This window comes from Aquila chrysaetos, chromosome 24 (genome assembly GCF_900496995.4).
Source record: "Aquila chrysaetos chrysaetos chromosome 24, bAquChr1.4, whole genome shotgun sequence".
Taxonomy (NCBI): domain Eukaryota; kingdom Metazoa; phylum Chordata; class Aves; order Accipitriformes; family Accipitridae; genus Aquila; species Aquila chrysaetos.
Genome location: NC_044027.1, coordinates 19,944,743 through 19,967,609, shown reverse-complemented (window position 1 = coordinate 19,967,609; position 22,867 = coordinate 19,944,743). Strand labels below are relative to the sequence as shown.

Genomic DNA, 22,867 nt, shown 5'->3' with positions numbered 1-22,867 from the left:
CTGTGAGCAAATCTCCATGTGTGCTATATGTGATGTATTTTGAAGCATGAAAGGCATAAATATCAAAATTTTCTGCGAGAAAGATATTTCTTGTACTTTGACCAGCTGTAGCATGTCATGAAAAGGTGGTGTTAGCTTGCAGTTTTAGGAACCATTGTCCTTAAGTCGAAGATGAGCCAGTGGTAACCAGATTGTGTTTGGTGGAGCTGCAAGTTTTTAACCTGATGTCTGTAAACTCCTAAAGGGGACAGGTGCGGTGCACGAAAATGTGCCTGTTGTCACTAGTTTCACTTTACCAAGCAAAGTCCATAGTTCTGGCAGAAAACGTTTAAGGAGCCTGCAGGTGAGGACGGGGAGCAGAGCGGAGGGCTGGGGTGCAGTGGGAGGCAGACTCGGGGTCCGGCCCCACTGCTGGCGGGCATGGGAGCGAGACGCGGCCGGCCTCGGCTGTCGCTGCCGGTGTGTAGCGTAGTGACGAGCCACCTTGCACTGGGCAGTAATAGAGAGGGATGCTGTCAAATTCAACCCTGTATATTTAAAACAAACCAGAAAATTCAATCCAAAATAAGTGTTTTCCCAAAAGTAAGGTAACCTGCGTTACCGAACTCGGCGTTTATTTCATGCTCAAGGTCAAACGTTTTGCTCCGAAAATAGCGGTAAGAACAGGTTGACACATGGTTGCAGTCCCACAAGTCAGTGCAGTCCAGCACCGGAGCAGCAAGATGATGCTTCCAGCTGTGTCCGCTGTTGTCTGCGCTGATACATGGTGGGTTGACAGGACGGATGGGAAGGATGGCAATCATAAGAGGTGTGTGTTTAGCTTGTTTTCCCCTTGTCTCACACTTGCTTTGATGTCTCATTGACACTTGATGTAGGCTAACGTGAATATAAATCAGACTGGTTTGGGGGATATTATGTATGCCGGTTTTGGTGGGGAAAGAGGAAAGTGAGAAAATCTTCCTTTATTTAAATAAATACAGTATATCAGGCAAGCAGGAGGGTCACAAGAACACTTAATACATTTGTGAAGTTGCCTCCCCGAATTCAGATGTGTTCATCTGTGTGTTTAAGGTATAGCTTGTGTAACTACATATCCTCTTTTCAAGACCTTTGTGTCACCTACTGGGAGCTGAATAATTTGTTAGAACATTCTGCAGTACTTATTGTATGCTGTGTTATGAATGAGGTTGATCTGCATAACAGCCTTGCTTCACTTGCTGTGAAAGTCTATAGATGCCATAAATATAGCAGTGGGTTACTGGAAGAGGAATACTTCTGATAAAAATAGTAGACTGAGATCCAGCTGTCTGATTTTGCTACAAAGTTCCTGTGAAGCCTGGCAAGTGGTTCAGCCTCTTGATGGTGCAATTTTACATCTTTGGGGATGTTCTCTACCTGCACAAGACTAATAGGGGGCTCTGCTCCCCATGGTGTTTGGGGCAATTCAGTAACACAGTGATGAGACCAAGGAGAAGGTGAGAGAGGGCATTCATATCCAGGGTGTTGATTAGATAATACGCAGAAAGTAAGACAGATGAATAATAAAGATCAAGAAGAAGGCAAAGGGCTGATTCAGCTCTGTCCACCTATGTGATGAATCATGGAAGGTGTTTGCCAATAAGTACTATATCATCGTAACACTAACCTGTATATCATGTCATACATAAATACTGTTAAGGTTGCATGGGTTTCACATTGCTCTTTTCATTTTTAGTGTTCACATAGAGTATGCTTGACAGCTGTCTGCAAAGTATTTTATTTAACAGTAGAATAATATTTATATAGTGCAAGTATTAAAAGAACATTTCTTTTTTGTTTATGATTGAAGAATGTATAAGTTGCTGATGCTCAGACAGTCCCTGAATTCTATTAAATTTACCTACTACATGTGGATGTGCTAATCGTGTGTGGGTATAAGGAATGCAGAAGAGGCGGTGTGCTGGCAAATATCTGTAGATCTAGAAATGGATCTTATACCTGTAATTTTGCTGAAACTGATGACATGGAGCCTTAAAAGTAGTCCTGTAAAGGTTTGCAAAATTGAACTTTGCTTCTCTGAATTCTTTTACTTCATTGGAGGTCATTGTTCTTCAGACCAGGGCTATGCCATCTAATTGTGTTTTGCCTTTATCAAAATGAGGAACCAGTTAGAATTGTGTAGATAGCAACTCTTAAAATAAGGCATAAAAATCAAAACAATTTTGGAGTCTGAACCTTTTTTCTGACTTTTTTTAATTTTGAGGGGTGTTAACTGTTAATAGAATTTCCCGTTAACAATTTATTGAGAAATTAGTTTTAATGTGTCCCTTTGAAAATTCTGAAGAGGAGGAAGAAAAAATGTGTTTGAATTCAACTTTAGAGATTGAAATAGAATTTCTGGCAATTTTTCACTGTTCATGTTTATGGGAAAAGTGATTGCATATGCAAAATTGTAAAGAAGCTTGGCTAATTTAGCACATGGACTGTTAATAGCATGAAGTCGGGGTGCAGAGTATAAAGGTAAAATTCTCGCATCTGCTGTTACATGTTGTTAACTCCCTTAGCAGACGTTAAATCATTTCAAGTACAATAATAGTGTGGGAGGTAAATTAACTAACCATTAACAATCTTATAAATACACAATTAACATGCCAACATTTATATGACACATTGATGGGGCAGCAGTAATTTTTGATTGGGAGTTTGCAGACCTTTTAGAAGCCTAAGGCGGTTGCTTATTTAAACAAGTTCTTACTGCTTGCAGGTAAGCATGGCCTTTTCTAATAAGTGGTGTGTAAATAATTAAGTCTAAAGAACATTCTCAGTGCACTTTTTAAAATATCCGTACGCTGTATACTTCATTGTGTCTGTATTCTCTAAGTCTCACAGTACTAGTCACGCTGTTACGGCTTAAAGGCCTTTAACACGTAAATTACAGCCAAGAGACGGTTGCCTTATGGTAGGATATTTTGCCTTATGGCCTCTCACGTTGAGGACAATGAGAAGTCCTTCAGGGAGAGCAGGCCTACTTTCTGTGATGGAAATAGTCAGAAAATAAAAAATAGAACTTGGAGTCAGAGCGTCGCTGAGGTTGGCAGGGACCTCTGGAGATTTAATCCAACCTCCCAGCTCCAAGCAGGGCCAGCTAAAGCGGGTTGCTCAGGGCCTTACCCAGTCGGGTTTTGAATATCTCCGAGGATACTGATGGCGCGTATTTAGCTAATAGCATAATTTATTAAAATGTATGGTAGGAGTAGTGTATTAATAGCAAGCAGCATGTCAGTTTTATTTCTCTACCATTCTTTTATTGAATTCCTTCTTGCTGCTGGGTCTGTTGTTTAATATAATACTTTAGAATTTGTCTGTATTTTTTTAAGGCAGAAAGGACACAGTCTCTCAGGAAAAAAAAGGCAATATTTGTGGCCAAGGGAGCAAAAAAAGCCTAAAATGGTGAAGGATGTAAATATTTATTGAATGTTCTATTTAGCAGATGCTGATGTTTGGTGGTAGGGAGGATACTGGTAGGGATAGTGAGTTTGAAATTTATAACACACCTTAAATTTTGCTTTTGTCATGATTAGATGAGTGTCCAAATAAAGTATTACTTTTGCTTTCAAATATTTCAGTGCAGAAGCTGGTTCGTGGGGCTCCATATGTTAATACACCTTTCCCCTTGGAATCATACAGGGGAAATGATGAAATGTGTTTGCTGGTCCTGGAACAAGCTTGTCTGATGCTTTCTTTCACTTTCTTCTGTTAAAATCTGCCAGGAAAAGGCCAGCTGCCTTTACCAGATTTTAATGGGATACGGCTTTGTGTGATTTAAAATTGTTTCTTTTCCTTTGGTATTTTCTTCTTGCTGACAGAAGTTTTGCAAACAGCAACGATAGGGTTTTTTTGTTGTTGTTGCTTCTTCTATGTTCAAAATACTAGACACATTTAGCTCTATAGCTGGTATTAAAATATTGATGTTTTTTTCTCAGATATGCAAATGATTAGAAAAGCAGTGGGGATTTTGAACTTCTGGAATTTACATCTAGTCTTGCATCTCTCTGTGAGCTTAGACTTAAAACCCCACCAACCTCCGTCTTCCTCAGCCTGAGGTTTCGCAGTTGGCTTTAAGCTGGCCATGAGCACCACTGCTGAGAGGGGAACTTTGGCTTTCCTCCGTCTTTTGATACTCCTGCTGCCTGTGTTACATTGGTACTGGTGCTTTTGCAGCTGTTCACTGGCGGACTGATCAGCCTGAAAATTAGTAATTATTTTTTTTTTCTTTTCAGGTTATTTTCAGCAGGTCATTTTTTTTTGATCCAACTCACCTCACAGCTATACTAGTGCTAGTGCCAGCCTTTGGGAGATGGTGGAAATATCTGACCAGGGCCAGATAGGAGCATGGAGTTGCCCCTTTTAGAGGCAGCCCAGACTTGAATTAGATTAACATAACTATAAATCCACAGCTACAGTAAAATAGGGTAACAGTTTGAGTGTGGTTTGGGTTTTGTGGTTTGGTTTTTTGTTTTTTTTTCTTCTTTGCCCTCTACTTTGTTTTGTAAGGCCACTTGAGTATTCTGAATGAAATATTGTAGGTAAGTGGCAATTACTGTTGTTAATGTGCTTAAGAATTCAGGCGTGTGGTATATGATCATAGAGCTTTTTTTGTGTTACAACAGTTGCCCTATATGAAGTGCCTTGCAGCAGCAGATGTTCCATATTCTGCCCTGAGATACTAATCTCTTCATGTTTAAAGTTCTTCCTGAAAATACAAAACCTAAGAAGGATCTATAATAAAGTAATCAAAGAGTTGGTATGTAAAGGCAGAAGAAAAACAGTAACACACTATTGTGATGGGTGAAAAGAAATTCAAAACCCTGTCTGGTTTTGTAAATTTATTAATTTGAATGGACAGATGTTCCTTGTGTCTATTTTCTCTCCGTCCTTCTATACTACTTGGAATATTTTGCCTTATAGCAACCATTTGTTGTAGAGTAATGGGACCTGTCTGTAGGTGTCTGTTGTGTTCTGTTGTCTTGGGATTCGGGTTTCAAGCTGTCCTCCAAAACCACTGTTCTTTAAGTGGATCTGAGCAAGCAGTGTAACTTAAGTAAACTAGAGCTGAATTAAAATAATTCACTGTACAAAACTGAGACAGTTAGGTTTTGTGCATCCAAAATATAAACCTTCTTGAATCAGGGTTTTGGTTGTGTGTTTTTTGTGTTTTGGTGGTTGTTTGTTTTTTTTTTCCCCTGAAGTGCTGTGTACATTTTATTTCCAGGTACATGTGTCCATGAAACAAGATGGAGAGAAGATAGTATAGTGAAGTGGTGGACTTGTGGACAGAATGGCTTTCCTGGACAACCCAACAATTATACTTGCTCATATTCGGCAGTCACATGTGACCAGTGATGACACAGGGATGTGTGAAATGGTCCTGATAGATCACGATGTCGACCTGGAGAAGTTTAATCCATCGTCAGCATATGGGGACAGTGGTTCAGAAACACAGGGAAGCAACGGTGAGACTCAGGGCTATATATATTCCCAATCAGTTGATATTACCTCAAGCTGGGACTTTGGAATCAGAAGACGATCAAACACAGGTAAGTGATGTTTGCAGCCAAGATAACATTAGCCTTTTAAATTCAGTTTCTATTAGTCTGGCTTGCATGGACAAATCAGAGCATGACTAGCTGGGTATCTGTCAAACTTTTCCTTTTGTAATGTCAAGACCTTTTTTATAAAAGGACATGTAATGATTCAGTTACTTTAGTGTGCTGTCAGCTGAGTTTTAATTGCTGTTTTACTTATTCATCTACAGAGGAACATTGAGGTAGTCAGTTTTATATATAAAAAAAAATTAAATTGTAAAGACATCAAGTCTAAATCCAAAGTACGTGAACAGTCTTTGATATTTCTATTGTTAATGTCTGGAGGGGTGTTAACTTTTGAACAGGATAGTTATTTTCTGAGAAAAATCTACCTAGTGAGGCATCAAATCTATTTGTTATAAAAGAGAGGAATTAAGTTTGATGTGAGCCAACGAAGTGAATGATTTGTCTGTATTTTGTCTTCTGAAGTTTTACTTCTGAGAAAAACCTTGAGATAGGATTTGTTACCAAATTAGAAAGTTTAAAGGTGTATACCTTTTCAAAATAGGCTCAGTTTGTCTTGAGTGGAAGAAAGCTGTCCCATTAGTTGTTTCGTATGAGGGATATTCAGACTTATACTTGAGGAATGCTATTAACAAAAGTTCTGCGATATAAAATGTATGTGAAAAGGTTGGTGTGGGGTGGTCAATACTAATCTTTTTTTTTTTTTCCTGTGGTACATTTTTTTCAAATGATTTCTGAAGGTATTAGAACACCACCTAGAGCTCAGAAAAGACATCTGTGCTCTACCTAACAAGTAAAGTGTTGTATGGTATTGAATATCTTGAAATACCCTTCACAAATAAGAAGCTGTCAAAAGTTACAGAAAAGACAGGGCACTGATCTCTTGTAATGGAGAGTTAGATTTGGAAATAAGCTGAATATATAGCTGCAAATGACTGTAAAGCATGGTGAAAAGTTTAGTGTGCCAGACTGCCTAGCATTGTCCGTGAAGTCTTGTTTAGTTCAGTTGATGGTATAATTTATGAAGAAAGAGAGGCAAAGTTTAAAGTTTTATAAAGTTGCTCCAAAAAAGTAATTCTGAAAGATTATTTCATCAAGTGAGTGGACTGATTGAGTAATTTCCATTTTAATTATGGATTGAAACCATTTCAGTTTCCAATTGGTGGCATATTCCAAAACAGTAGTTAGGACGCTCAGTCCATTGGGGAGCCAGTTTTCTGCCTCTCTTTATCTGGCATATCTTTTATGTTCCACTGTGTGTGCTGGTACCACCAGGAACCTAATGCAGTTATCAAGGCAATCAGGCTATGATTTGAAACAGAGCGGCATGGAAAAAAGCCTACAAAGAATGCAAGTTGATCAGTACTGAACCCTTTTCAAAAATACAGGAAGAGGAATAAATTAAACAGAAAGTTAACTATTTTTAGTATAAATGCTTTTTGCATAACACAAATACTTATCTGAGTTCTTGGTAGAAGAAAACGGATACATACATAGAACAAAGTGTTCATACATCTCATAAATAGAAAAACTTATTAACTGTGAAATCTGCAATTTTTGCTCCTAAAACAGGCAGATGTAAGGACATTTCTTTTTTTATTTAATCCATAACTACCTGAGTAGATTTAGCAAGAGCAGGAACATTTGTTCTTTGAAAAGCAGAAAATGGTTTTTAGGTTTGGAAAGAGAATATAGTGTAGTTTTGTGTATCAACAGGTAGTAGTGGTAGACTTTCTTAACATGCAAGCTCTTCTTTATTCTCCTTGGTTTTATACCCGCTAAATAAAATTATTTTTGCTTATACTGTCTTTAGTCATTGCTTTTGGATGGAGTATAACTTTTTATTATCTTTTGCAAAGCCTTTTTATTACAAAATACCTTACCAGGATAGTACTTTTTTCATAAATTGTAGAAATAATATGTTACTGTAGAAGACGCAACACATATCTGTGGAGACTACAGAAGTGTTGTTTATTAGGTAGTTCTCATGTGGGTGTGCAAATTTGGAAATGAATTTTATGTGCATTCTAATATCAAAGTTATCCCCTTAGTCTTGACAAGGATGTGCAGTGGGTGAGTCATGTTAGGGTATTCCACATCATGTTTGGGGAGAGCACAGGGCTTGTCTGCCACTGAATTCTTCCTCCTTTTCTACAGGAGCTAGATGGGTCATAGGTGGTCTTTGGCTCTGGGCTCCATCTCCCCACTGACTTCTTTCTGTCATATCCAGAGGGGTAAAAAAAAAAAAAAAAAAGTAAAGTGAAGACAGGTCTGTGCAAGGTGTTGGGCGTATGGGAAAGCAGCAAATTCTTCTGATTCACGTGACTAGAAACAAAGGCTTGTCTATTTGCTAATAGTTAATGAAACAAGGACTACATTTGGTCAGTGACATTTTTCACACAGAAAGCTTTCAAACTAGCATGCTTCTTGTGAGAATGAGCCTTAAATAATTCAGACTTCTAATAGGTACCGATAATTCCATCTAATTTGGAGTTGCTGTAATACAGTCCTGCAGTAAATGATCATTTGTGATCAACTGTAGATAGAAGAATAGGATGGAGTTAGTGAAGATGGTGACTGCGCTTTAGTATATTTGTTTTGACAAGGGGTGAAAATATCAAACACGATAAAAAAGTGCATTATTCTTATTCTACATTTTTTCCTTTATCCATTGTTTACATGTGAATTTAACAGATATTTTATGATGGTCCATTTGGGAAGAAAGGGTTTTGGAAGGTAATTTTGAGCTACAGTCTGGACAGTAATTGGGAAAAAAAATGTTTTTTCTTTCAGAATAAAATATCTATGCTACAATAGTGTTTTACCCAATTTTTTAAACTTATAAGTGGGGATACTTCTCTTATTTCATCAAGAGTAAGATACACAGAGGTATTTAGGCACTAACCTCAAGTTGACTTAAATGGGAAATAAGCATCAAAGTCCCTGTTTGTGTTTGTACCTTAAACTGCTTGTTACAGCTGTTAAACCTCAAAGTATTATTTTTTTCATCAGTTCCCAGGTTGAGAGTTTTTACAGGGACAAAAAAAAAAAAATCACTTCTGTGCCCACAATTCAGTTCAAAGACTAAATGTAAAAAGAATAATAATAGGAGTGATAGAAAATATTTATTAACCTTTTTTTAATTGGTGAAACGGCTCAGGGAACTCAAATTGTATCTAAAAATTGTCAGAGATGTAGCATTTTAGAATCTCTTCTGCAAACCCATTTTAGTTAATGAATGATCTCAATACATCAAAATTGCTAATATATCCAGCAAATTGTTTCCTTTGGTGATCAACATTAGAAGTCCTATTTCCAGTCTAATCTGCTTTCTCATTTTGAGTGGACACTTCATAACATCAGTTATTTCTTGTGGTCATTGTCTTGGGTAGCTTCTACCAGGTTTAGCTGACCATTTCCTGAGAGAGATCTTACTGTTAACAAAAAGATAATTTAAGGTATTATCTGGTACCCTGGTCTGTAAGTTCTTTGATATTATAACTGTTTGAGGCTTTTTCCAAACCTTATTTTGAAGATGGAGTCAAAATATATGTAAAGAAATATATTAATTTTAAGATTTGACTAATGTTGTGAAGATACAAATCATTTATTTTACTACCTATAAACTGTTTCAGCACACTGAAGAAAAAGCTATGCTAATTTATATAGCTTTGACATTTTATAATTTTCATGATTTTTAGATAAAGGATTTTATATTTAAAACTTTAATAGTCTAGTCTGAGTTCATTTATCTTTAATTTTTGAAACGGGTAGAGTAATTCATAACAGTAATTTTATTCCTGTAATGTAATATTCACTTCAGTTCATTTGTGCATTAAAATTCCTTTAAGACCGTTATTAATGATTTATATAATGAAATGTCATATTAATCACAGAAGTTTTCACATTTTATTATTCTCTTCCATGTTAATACTATCTTTATGATCTCTATTAATGTTTTATATCCTCTAATTTCAATTATAAATCAAGAACATTTTCATGTTTTTGTTGGTATTTGCTTTTCAGGGGTGCCACCTTTAAAATTTTATGACTTTTTCCCCTACATATGCAGTATAAAACATCTTTATTCATATAAAGGTAGTTAATTATGTCTTTGTTTATAGTAAACTTTCATTGACAAACTTATAGTTATAATATTTCTTTTCAAGCTCAGAGACTAGAACGTCTGCGGAAAGAGAGACAAAATCAAATAAAATGCAAAAATGTTCAGTGGAAAGACAGAAATACTTCTTACTCAGGTAAAAAGAAAAGATCTTCTATTTTCTTACTGCTTTTATTTCTGCTTTTGATGGCTACAATGTTTTCAGTTTGTAATTTTCACTTAAGCTTTCAAAGCACAGAGGAAATACTAATTATTGTATTTGCCTTCCATTCCCCAGTTAGGTGTTTCCCATAGTTTATTGCTTGGGGGGGTGGTGTGCCATGGGCATCTCATTTGTTTTCAGCTATGACTAGGGCGTTCCAAATTATTAATAAAGGCAAAGTAAAGAAAAAAATGTTTAAAACCTAGTTTGTTGCTCTGAACTAATTCGAGTGGCTGTTTTATTTTTTGCAATATAAGGTATTAATACAGTGTTTGTGTATTCTGTTATCGTGTAGCATCATTATCTTCTAAGGCTTCTATTGTCTCAATGAGCAAGAAATGGAGACAGTAAAGCTCTTAGTGTTATAGTGAGGCATGTAAGGAACAGGACATGTCTTTGCTCCATGGGTAGGTGACTGGCAAGTGTCCGCATTCAAAATGCGGGATGATTATCTCCATCTAAGTTATGGCTTTCTAGCTATTTCCAGTGACATTTGGTGTACCAGATGTGATGAAGAATTTTGTAGGGTTTACTTTTATAGAGTATTTTTGTGGTTACTTTTCTAGATAAGGGGAAACCTTGAGAAATAATGTCTATATATGATCTACTTAAATGAAAGCGTAATAAATGCTGCCTTAGCTTATCTAGCCTTTCCTTGGAAAAACTATTACCACTGATTTCTCAAAAAAATATGCTCTTCCTTTTTAGTATTGTTATTATTATATAATTAAGTATTTCTGACTGGATGTTCTACATAGTTTGAATTATAATATATGAAATGAAAAATCTGTCTCAATTCTCATTTTATAGCTCAAGCTAGTATCTATTCCTGTTGTATTTGACACACATTCAAACCTTTGTATGGTCTGTCATGCCTACTTCTTTCAAAATTTGTGTATATCTTAATGAGGTCCCTGTGTAATCTTCTTTTTTTTTTGCCTAAATCCTTGTATCTTCCTGGCTGTCACTTGCAGAACCTTCTCCAGCTCTATAATATCTTTTTATAGAGGAGTGAACAAAGCTGCTCACATGAGCAACATGGTTGCACTAATCCTTAGTACAGTGTTCAGCTATGTTTGATACCTCTGTTAATGCATTCTAAAATGTTTTTGCCTTTCTACTTCTGTAAGTAGTGTTGTAGGTTTTAAAGTTTAATCTACCATAACCTCCAACTCTCTTTGCTCAGTATTTTATAGCATTTGACCAATGATGATGCAATTCTCTTTTTCGTCTTTATCCCTAACTATATACTGCTTGATATTTCTTTACACTGAATTGCACTCAGACTCCAGTTTCCTGCTGTGTCTATGCTGTTTGTGTTGTCTTATTCATGTGGGCTCCACCATGACATTTAGTTCCTTTATGTGCTGCTCTGAAGATAGACATAATCTGTCAACCAGCAGTAATGGAGGTGTCCCCCTCTCTAAGAATGTGCTGGGGTTGCAGGCAAATAGATCAGTCCCTCCCTGTTGCAGATCAAATTTAAATAAAAAATAAGTTACATAAAAACTCCAGGCACTCAATATCTCTCTTTATTGGCAGAGCTGATTTTCCTTCTCTGCTTAGTCACTGAGATTCTGCATGTTTCTCACTTACTTGCATGAAGAACAACACGGGAGGAAGAGGCCAGGAAAAAGAGGAGCCCTGAAGGATATCCACTCTATCTTCCTCTTTGTCAAGTGTGTGTGTATGAGACTTTGTCTGTTCTGTGCCTTGACTTTAGCATTATTGGAAAATATGCATGAAAGCAATAACAACAGAATTAGCTGTTCTCATACGGGGGGAATTTGGCTGCCCTCTTCTGACTGCGTTTATCTGAGCTTTAGACAAAGTCAAGCCTATGGTTGGTACCATGCAAACTAAAAGGATGCTGGAAAGTTGTTTTTTTCTGTGTCAAAGAGTCTGATGACACCGCCTGCAGAGATCACTTGTCAGAGAGATGCCTTACTGTAGAGAGAAACCCTTACAAGCTTTTCTGCTGGCCGGCAGTTGGATACATAGTCACAATTGGAGGCATCTGGCAATTGAGTATTTCTTGTGATTCCCATTTTTAATCACTATGGACAGAAATAAAAGTACACTAACCAGGATAAAGGGAAGTGAGAGACAAGTAATTTTGTTTATGGTAATGGAAAAAAAAAAGAATAATATTTTCTACTTATCATCTCTTTGCCCACTGTCATGAGACAAGCTGTTTGCTTTGTCAGGAATGAGTTTGAAGGATAAGGTGGTAGTAATGTATGGACTTGAAAAGGAAAATCTCCCTGCATTTGGAGTTGGTTAGGGGACTAACAAATATAAAGATGCTTCAGGGGTAGTTGACTGACTGGAAGCGTAACACAGTGGAGGTCTAGGGGTTTTTTTGTTCTGCTGTGCCACCAATTCACATCACCTTTCTGTGCATCAGTTCTTTTTCAGTAAAATGAAAAGAACGTTTCAGCTTCATGCAGTATAGAGATCACATTATGTTAATAAAGCAGTCTGTGGTCCGATAAACCAAATACGGATATACATGCAAAAGGTTACTCCTTTTTATAAAATACTAGGTATTTTTAGATGAAAGCAAGAAGTAAGGCATTGTATTTACATCTGTCATGGTTTAACCCCAGCCAGCAGCTAAGCACCATGCAGCCGCTCACTCAGAGTGTGTGTGTGTGCGCGCGCGTGTGCGTGTGTGTCCCTGCCCCCAGTGGAATGGGAAGACGATCGAAAAAAAGTAAAACTCGTGGGCTGAGATGAAGACAGTCAGATAGGACAAAAAGGAAGAAAATAACAATAAAGTTGACAATAATAATAAAATAATTAGAATATACAAAAGAAGTGATGCACAGTGCAATTGCGCACCACTCACTGACCGATGCCCAGTTAGTTCCTGAGCAGCAATTCCCCCCCCAGGCCAACTCCCCCCAGTTTATATTCTGGGCAAGACATCACATGGTATGGAATATCCCTTTGGCCAGTTTGGGTCAGCTGTCTTGGCTGTGTCCCCTTCCAACTTCTTGTGCCCCTCCAGCCTTCTTGCTGGCTGGGCAGGAGAAGCTGAAAAAATCCTTGACTTAGTATAAACACTACTTAGCAACAACTGAAAACATCAGTGTTATCAACACTCTTCTCATACTGAATCCAAACCATAACACTATACCAGCTACTAGAAAGAAAATTAACTCTATCCCAGCCAAAACCAGGACATCTTACATTCATTCATTTCAGAGCACATAAAATGTAAATTAACAATATATTGAGGGAATCTTTCAAAAGCCTTGCATTCAGCCCATATAGAATAGCTCATATAGCTAACAAAATTAGAAAAGCTGAAAAGTACATGTAGTATAGACTAATGGCAAAACTTAGCTTTAGTTAAGAAGTAAAAATCATGCAATTAAACCTCGTTTAATGTAAAAATGAGCTGGGTATTTTTCCCTGAAATTTGAGAATTTAAATTTTTTTTTCAATGTTTTTAATTGGAACTCTCACAGCCTGACTCTATTAGGAATTATTTGACAAAATGCTCAATGGAAGATGGTAGTTTTTCAGAAATCCCATCTGCCTTCTAACTTTTTGCACAAATCTTTAGAAGGTTTTGGGTTCCTCTTCCTAAATGAGTTGAATTTTTTTGAAATTCTGAAGTTTTGTGGAAAAGGAAAACTGTATCTCAGCCAGCTGAATTTACAATCTTATAGAATGTATTGTTATTTAAACTCTTCAGTCATGTGAGATATTTGGCTTGAGTAAAATCTATACAAAACTCAAAGCAAAACAGATGTCACACTAATGAATTCAGAATTCTTGAGACCCTCTTTTTGCATATCCCAACAAGAAAACAATAAGCAAATCATCTTAGCATTTCCTTCGAGACAAAACTTGAAGATAAAAGACTTGCTTTTTCACATGAACCAATAAAACCATTATATTGGATTCCAAGGTACAGAGTATTTGCCAAATGCCCAAGAAATACCGGTTAAGGGTAATACTCTAGCATAATTGCATAATTATAATTGAGACTTATTTTTTTTAAAAACAGAGATAAGCTTGTTACAAAAAACAGAATACCTAATGGAGTTTAAGTTGCCATATTTAAAAAGGATTTAATCAAGCTTTTTTGGTTAATCACAGCCTCTCACAAGACTGTTGGGTATCTCTTAGTGCCAGTATTTAGCACTTTTGCCAACTGTCTGAATTTTCAGGCAATCTGCTGTTAAAAATAAACTGAGCTTTTGACTAGTTATAATTTGACAAGTTTTAATTTCACGTTTTAAGAAATTAACCAGCTCCCTGCAGATCAAGTCGCAAGTCATTGTGCCTTAGGAGCAGTTTCATTTCTCTGGAGGAGCAACATGTAAATCTTTGAGATATGAGAGAATCTGACTGTAGGAACACAGAGCAGAGCAGAGTCAGTCTAGGAGAGCTGATGTTGGTTCTCAGGTAGTGATTGATGCAGTTTGGGGGTATTTGGTTCCTAGAGCAGATGTGGAAAAAACTTGTCCAGATTCAGTCACAGTTTCTTGCAGATGAGACCCATTGGTGCTAATATGCTGAAACACCCTAGGCTCTGTCCTGATTTTGTAGTGTCCTTATAAGAAGCCTTAATTTTTATTTTTTTTTTTTAAGTATGCCTGTACATTTTGAGTTAAACTGTTGTTGGAAAATCAGCTATGCAGTTTCTTCCTATAAAAAAAGCTGCTTGTTGGAGGCTTTTATGAACCTTCACAGACCACACAAAGAACTCACTAACTCTTAGCACCTTTGGTTTTTAGAAAGTTGTTTTTATTGTCCGGACTGTCTGTCTGGAATGGTGTTTTCGGTTTGACTTTTTTTTTGAGAGGAGACCATATCCAGTCTACCATGAGAAGTAAAATCCAAAGAAATTATTCTTTTGGATCAGAGGTAGTCCCAAGCCTACTGCTGCCAGCATAGTGACATTATAGTATAGTAATGGGATATTATAATATTGTCCTGTAATATAGCATAATATCATGTGTTACAAGCTCAGTTTGAAATGCTTTTGCATGGCTTATTGTAGATGTATCAACGGTTCTTCTGCACAGCATTTACTGTTCATTTAGAAAAAAGTAGGCAAGCAGAAAGACCAGGAATGCATAATTCTCTCTTTGAATCTTGATTTTTATCTTGAGTCAAGTGGATCTTGTAGTGATCAGTTCCATTCTCTGTATGGGAAAAATTAATCTTTTCCTCAGCCTAAGCAGTAGCATCATTCACAGAACAGTTCTTATGGCTTCATATCTTTGGGCTATGAAAGAGTAGTGGTAGATTCTGCCCTGCTAAAGCATTTGTTGTTTTATATATTTGATTTTGTTCTCCCTCTTATAATGTTATCTTTCTGTGGTAAACAGTAGCCTCTGTATGTCTCCTAGTAAAACTACTCTAATCTCTTTTTCTGATCTACAGCAGAGGAGCTGAGCTCACTATTTGAAAAAAAGAATTTCAGAGTAAAATCTCCATGTTCTGGGAAGCAGTCAATACTCTCTGTGCGACTTGAACAGTGTCCACTGCAGCTGAATAACCCTTTCAATGAGTACTCAAAATTTGATGGCAAGGTAAGTGGACCAGATGTTTTTCTCTCATATCCAGGAGGTCCCTGACCTGAAGATGATAGGCCTTAGGCAGCTCTTGTGTCCGTTTACTTGTTCAAGCTTTAATTAGACTTTATAGTAGGCCATCAGTTATTTTAAAGTGGTTATGTAGAAACGTGCTTCTCTTAGTATTAAATATAACGGTTCCAGGTTTGGTAGAACCATTTCCCCCTTTTTGATTACAGAATTATGTCCTTACTATTAGGTGTACCTTACCTTGCTGTTTTCTTCTCCAGCAGGTTAGTTTGGTAAATGTTTAGTGTGGCAGTCCTAGGACATCTCTCTGTGGAGTGGATGGTGAGACCCTTTGTATAAATGATTGGTTATTTGGCATTTTAAAAAAAAAATCTATTCTCTCTAGCCACATCACAGCACTTGCTGAATATTCCATGATTTATGCTGTCTTTATCCTCAAAATGCTCCAATGAGAGTGGGAAAAGCCACTTTCTGTTTTGAGGGTGGAAAACTGAACCATCAATATATAAATATCTGGGGCAAAAAAGTACTAAATAATGTAGTTCTGAGCAAGTACTTATTTATGTAATATACAGAGGAGGTTCACTACAAACCTAGTAGGTCAAATTCACTCCTTGACTACATTGATTTCAAGAGCTTACATTTGATATTACTCAGAATTGAGGATAACTGTCTTTCCTTGTGTGCAGTTAAGTTACTCTGTATTGTCAAATATTTTTCTCTCTCATAAGCTCTAGAAACTGAAGCATAAACATTGGTGTGATGGATCAGTGTCATATTGTTCCAAAACAATTATAAATACTGCACAGATCTGTTTTCTGCTGGATTTGTTTGTGGAATCTCCTGTGGGAGTATGAAGTTTGAGCTTCATTACCATTGTGATGGAGGAATTTCATATTCTGTTAAGTATTCTTGAAGTGGAAAGTCAGATATGTAATTCCACTAGCATATCTACAAGTATTTAGAATATTTGTGAAATGGTAACTTTTAGACTATGAAGTCCATGTAGTGAAAGCTGCCTCTATTGTTATTTTATACAATTATATAGTATGTAGTAATTGGTACTAACTCAGTTTTTCAAAATTTCTGGCCTCATTAATGATAGCAGTACTTTAATGCTGACAACACTAAGATGCCTTTTTTCTAAACTCAAAGCTTGCTATTCTTCTGTCATGAAATTTCAGTTTGGCAAACATTTAAACGTACTTCCAACAGTTATGCATAGAGGAAGTAAAACTAAAATACTTCTTTATTAAGATAAATTTATTGTAATTCAGCGGTGTCCCAGACTTGTTTTAATATTTTAGCATGCTTTGGGCTACCTGCTAGAATTTTTCTCAGAAATGTGAGGAACTTAAGCATGTTTCCTTCCCACTTTGATAATCCAAACTACTTTTTACTGTATTAATAGGAATTATAGTTGACTGTAATTAACATCTTAATTTTCACATTTAGAAGTCTGATACATTTAGCAGGTTTTTGGTCCACTTGAAGGCAATTGTACTGTACATATTTAGTTTGAGCTATTAATGAAATACCTCAATGTTACTCAATTGTGATTTGTAGAGTATGATATTAATCGACTCAATTGTGATCTAGAAATCAAAATACCTTTTTAACTCTCCAAAATAATTGAATTGGCATTTTGTTAGAGTATAATCTCACTATGTTAATTTTAAACAGTATTATTTATATTACTCTGTTAAGTTTGTCAATAGTATGCCTATAAAATTTATTCTCTGTACTTCCGTATGTATCGTCTGTTTTTAAATACTTACTTGACCATCTGAGATATAGAAGAAACATTATAGTTCAGGAGTGAGTTATTTTACTTACTTCAGTTTTGTTGTATTTTCAGGCAGTAATGTAAAATCAAAACCCATCTAGCTTTTAAAAATTATTTTTAATGAAATATCACAGGTCTCATTTATTTTTATTGATAATAGATGAGCAGTATTTTTCACATAAATACAATTCTTTCAGGGAATAGTGCATGACTTATTTACATAATTAACAGAGCCACATATCTCTTGGGGAAATGGTATGTAATTGGGGAGAGGCAGGGGGGGATGAGGAGGGGCTAGGGGCCTAATTAAACATGTCTTAAAAAAACCCTACTTAATTATGTATTTACTCAAGGGATCACAATGTCTCTAAAATCTTTAAGATTATAACTAGGCTTTTGGTTTATATATATATGAGTTTTGTAACACAGATTTCAGCTTGTTGAATAACACCGGTTTTGTGGTTCTCTGGCAAAGCATGAGGAAAGCTCTTTACTTGCTGTATCTAAGGTCTTTGTTCATGTGTGTGCTCATCTTAACTGCATTCTGAATGGTTTTAACTTACCACTAATTCAGCTCCCTAACTGACCTGGAATCGAATAAAACCACTCTCTTCAGGGTCCTTCCTGCCCCCTCCTTCCAACATTTGATGTATTGTTTTAAGATAATCAGTTAAAAATAAGAAAACATTGCATGCTGTAATATCAACCAAGCCAATTTATTAAAATGCTTACATCTTGCAGGTGTTTTCTGCCAGATTTAGTGTCTTTTTCATAAGCACTTCTGCAATTTTATGAAATAATAAAATTTTAAAGCAGTCTAATTTCTTCTTGTTCTGATCAGTTCATTAATTATCAAAATAGTAGAGAATATGGCTTGTGAAATGCAACTACAGTGGAAGCATTCTAATCAGCTCAAGAATTCAGGTGATTCTTGCCCCACAACTGCACAGGACAGATCTGTGGCTTTCATGTACATTGTAAAACTTTAGCTCTTAAGACAATAACTACCCTTGGCTGTATCTTCAATTTTTTCCTTAAAATAGTTAAAGTAAACATAACCCCTACATCTGTTTGCATGGTTTGTAAATCATGTGGGTTTTACATCTTGGTTAATAAATCTTGAAAACTCTTGCTAAGAATATTGTATGAAAAGAAGCCTTTAGTTAGTTATAATTACTTCAGTTGTCATTTATATAGAAAATTACTTGAAGGCTTAAGAAATCAGTGGCCAAATTGATTTCCTTTATCTGCATGCAAATTAAATTATCATCCATTTTATAGATAAGTTCATGTATATTTCTGTTTACAGAATTTGGAAAATCAAATTTTGATGGCTTATTGTTCCAACTTGCCAACTTTTGATAAGGTTGGGAAAATAAGACTGACTGTAAGACAGATTTGAAAGTCATAGCCAGGTTCCACAAATGAAACACGAGTGTTGTTAATGACTCATTTCAGTGACATAACTGTGAGATTCACAACATTCAGTTTACCTATACATTACCTACTTGCTTTCATTAATTGTTTTAAAAGCATGTGTTACCTTTCCATTCTACAGAAATTAAGAATATTTCTTTTCAAATCACAAGTGTAACTTGCATGAGTTGCTGGAAAGCGTGGCGATGAGTTTTCCCTGAGATATTAATCTTAAAGGATACTGATTTAGTGCAGTGTTAGTGTCAAGGCTATTCAACTGCATGGCCATTCCCACTAGTAAGAAAAATGTTACGAAGACGTGTTTAGTTACTGGAATAGAGGAAAATCATGCTAGAATCAAATGTTCAGCTTTGTAGGAACCATGTACTGAATAAGTAACTCCTGCTAAGGCCTCTGTTTACAGTTGCCCTTGAAATCATTGCTGAAGCCAGTCCATATCCATTTGTGTTCCAAGTCTCTGCTACTTTTAAGAAATTTTAATGACTAAAATATCTTGTCAATTCAATTTTTGAGATGCCTGCCACCAAATGGCTGCTCCTACATCCCCAGAAGAATGTCAGCAAACACAGAAGTGTTACAGGACAGTCAAAAAAGGGATGCTGAAGATATGCAAAATAGTCAAAGAAGAAAATTGGAAAACCACAATCAAAATGTAAGGAAGGGATCACAATCAAAATGTAAGGAAGGGATCATTCAGCTCTAGAATAAACTTGAGTTATGAGGCCAAAAACCTTTCCTGCATGCAGACTAGAGTTTTCTCAAGATATCTTTATTTCTATTTTCATGACTACTAGTTGAAAATGAAGATTTAAGAAAGTCTAGCTTTTCTGACATTATAGGGGGTTTGTGGGTTTACTTGACTACTGGTGATAATTTAAATAAAAATAGGTCAACATGATTTTTGGCTGGACAGATGCTAAAAATCCTATTGGGGGGAGTGGTACCTCTGTATAGTGTTACAAGGTTTCTTGTGGCTAATTTTGGTAATGGGTTAAAAACCAACAATTTCTCTTGTAGCAACTGTTTTAAAAACAATGCTGTAGAAAGCATGGGGGAAGGGATAATTCATGAGCGCTAATTGCTTGGCTGTTAATTTTCATAAGTGTTGATAGAAGCAGTTCCTTAAATTAAACTTTGTTTAAAATGTATCAGGGGAAATATTCCACAATGTCGGGCCTGAAGTGAAAATTAATATGAATGCTGTGGCAATTAACACGTACTGGTTAATAGCTTTTAGCAGCATTTTGGGATGATATTCCTTAAATACATTTTTGCATGCTGCTCTTGTTTCAGTCTTGTTTGACTGTATGTCTGGATAATCATGAACAAATGTTTTCCACAATCTCCAGTATTAAATAGCTTTACTCAAAGAAAGTAGATAAAGAACTTAAGAAAGAAGCGATACTGCTGTAATTAATGTGGAAAAAGTCTAAAATAATTAATCCAGGATTAAAATCTCAGTGTGAAAAAATGAATGCATTTTTTTTATTTAAATGTTTTGCCCCTAAGCTGAGCAGAATGATCTTCATCTGAATCCTAAATAAGTTTGTGTAGGGTTTTTTAAAGCGTTTGCTTATTCTGCCAGTTTTAGTGGTTTACATACTACCTGCACTCTACTAAAATACTTGAAATAAAGATGTTTATAGTGTTATCATTTATGTAATACAACATGTGTGTTAACATATATGTTACATAAAAATGCAGGGTCAGTATTTATGCTGGGAAACCTCCTGCTGTCGTGGTACCAAGAGCCAACGCACTGACAAAGCCGTGCTGAGCTCCTCCTGCCGCCCCTGTGCTCCGTGCTCTCGGCTGGCACGGACCGACCTGGCCGCGGGAGAAAGATGTTTCTGTCTTGCTGAAACGGAAACAGTCCTTTCCCTTGGCTTTTGTTCGCGTTTCATTTGTACTTCTTTTTGCTGGAGAGGCACCTCTGCTGGGAGATGCTTGGGCTCACCCGCGGGAAGGAGGAGCAGGATCTGCCCGGTGCGGCCGGTGAGCGGCGTGGGGCAGCTCCACTTCAGGCCTTCGGCCACGGGTGCTGCGCCTATCCCTGCCCTCGTGGCACGCACCGGCGTTTTGGCATGGCCAGCATGCCTTCTGTGCAGCCGGCTTGCACTGGAGGACGATGTACAAAACCAGGGATGCCGGGGGAATGAACAGCCTCGGAACAGGTGTTTAGAAACGCAGGCTGCTGCTTCTTGCTCAGCCCGGTTCAAAATCTGCACTGCAGTTCTTCAGACACCTAAAATAAGTGCCAGAAACACATAATGGTATCATGTTTTCCCTTTGGTGTCTGGCAAGTCCCTGTAGAAGTTCTCACACGGTCAGGAGAACTTGGGAGAGAAATCTCCCATAATACTGAGAATCTCTCGGCATTTGTGATGTGCGTTGCTAATGACATCGGGTTTCATAACTCTCTTATGTGTAGCATTACATGCTCTGCTGTACAGAGGGTGATTCCAGTAATGCTTTTGTTAAGTTGAAGATTCTTAACTGAAAGATTACCACTTTCTAAAATACATTTTCTTTCATAATATGTGATTAACATGAGTCGTGCTGATAGCTGAGTTGTATTTAAATAAAACACCCCTATATTAAGAATGCCTGGTTTATTCTTTACTGTGTGGAAGCTGTAATGATTTTGATGCCTAATCAGCGCACTTAACTGTTTCCTCTGCCCCTGCAGATTCAGTGGGCTTTGCTGGGTAGAGAGAAGCCCTGCACAGAGGGACCAGTTAAATACTGTAATGGAGGTTAGAGCACAAGAGTCCTTGCGTTTCCATACAGTGATTAAAATATATTAAGCTTGACTGTTGCTTAATTTAAAATGCTTCAGAATGTGTTTTATTTCATACAGAAAAGCCATTTACAGTGAGATAAGGAAGCAGGTTGTAATGGCGGCTGAACGCTTATTTTAAGTAACTGGAAGCACAGACAGAAAACTGTTACAAATTCTGCGGTGGGAACAGTCACTTGAAGAATCCGCTTTGCGTAGGTGCAGCAGGGGATGGCTGTGCATGTACGGCACTGTCTGCCGTGGGATGTTCTCACATGCATGTGGTGGCTCTGGTACCTTGCAGAAACAATGCAGAAATACTGTAGCCACCCTTCTAGCCTGAACTGTAGCCTGGGGTAGCAGATAAGAAGGCTGAATGTCAGTGTTGCACTGTCATCTCTGTTTGGGGACTTGAATTTTATCTCACAATTCCAGGCATCTCACTTGCATTAAAAAATATTTTTCTGGCCTTATGCAGATTGAATTAATGTGGATCTGGTTTGATTAACTTTGGCTCGAGGGCACATTCAATTCACTTCTCCCTTTTCTGTACTCACTTCTGTGTCTTTTGTTGCTGTTGATTGGAGGTGCCCTTACTAGACTGCATTCCTGTCTTACAGAGGAGATGCTATATTGAAACTGGATCTGGTTTTGTTCGTGGCTGGTTGCAGTCTTTGAACTCGCTGAATTGAGACAACAGTCCTGTTCGGATAGTACTTTCCAAAGGACTTAATTGTTTCGTGAAACCCTCTGTGCTCTGGCATTCCCGTGTTGGGAATGTTTTATCAATACTGCCACACTTCTGTTACACTTAAACTCTGAATAAGATGATATTTGAAAGTAAGTTTTGAAGATCTGCAAAGTATGCTAGTATGTAACAAAGAATTAAATTGATTTGTTATGTGTGCATTTAGCTACAATTCATTTTAATTGTCCTTATGAAGTTAAAAAGTATTAGCGTCAGATAAAGATTCATCACCATAGTATGATTTAAAGCTGGTGCTATAGAAAGCAGGCATGTGTTCTGGCAGATGTTTATATAAGGCACTGTCTCTTCTGACAGCAGTTAAAAAGTATGGTTGTAGTAATCAAATTGTGGTGCAGCATCTCAGAGGCTAGAACCAGATTGAATTAAAATAGATATAAGATTTATGAATAGCAATAGCTGTGATAAAATTTCACTACCTTCTTTAATGGGAAGGACCTTTAGACAGTACAAGAATAAGATTTTAAATTGCGCCTTCCAGTTCTGTGGTTTTCTGGGTTTTTCCCTTCCCCTGGAATGATACTGGGTGATGGAGAAAGAATAAGTACATTTTTGTCAAAGATACTACATTTTTAGGGCTACATAAATTTTATTTCAGGAAGAGTATGGGATACTCTGA

The 22,867-nt window shown here is 36.8% G+C and overlaps 1 protein-coding gene across 5 annotated transcripts in view; it reads left to right on the top strand.

The window, feature by feature from the left end:
* The window catches only part of MAPKAP1 (MAPK associated protein 1), a 108,843-nt gene that overhangs the window by 6,000 nt on the left and 79,976 nt on the right, over positions 1 to 22,867 (top strand). For 3 of the 5 annotated variants that reach the window (XM_030000267.2, XM_030000270.2, XM_030000265.2), the window contains exons 2-4: positions 5,252 to 5,576; positions 9,758 to 9,847; positions 15,320 to 15,468. In XM_030000267.2, coding sequence (XP_029856127.1) covers positions 5,318 to 5,576; positions 9,758 to 9,847; positions 15,320 to 15,468 — 498 coding nt within the window. In that variant the 5' untranslated portion in view covers positions 5,252 to 5,317. Of the gene's footprint in view, positions 1 to 3,482; positions 3,501 to 5,251; positions 5,577 to 9,737; positions 9,848 to 15,319; positions 15,469 to 22,867 lie in introns of those variants that run through there. The other 2 variants (XM_030000268.2, XM_030000271.2) reach the window with 2 other exon arrangements.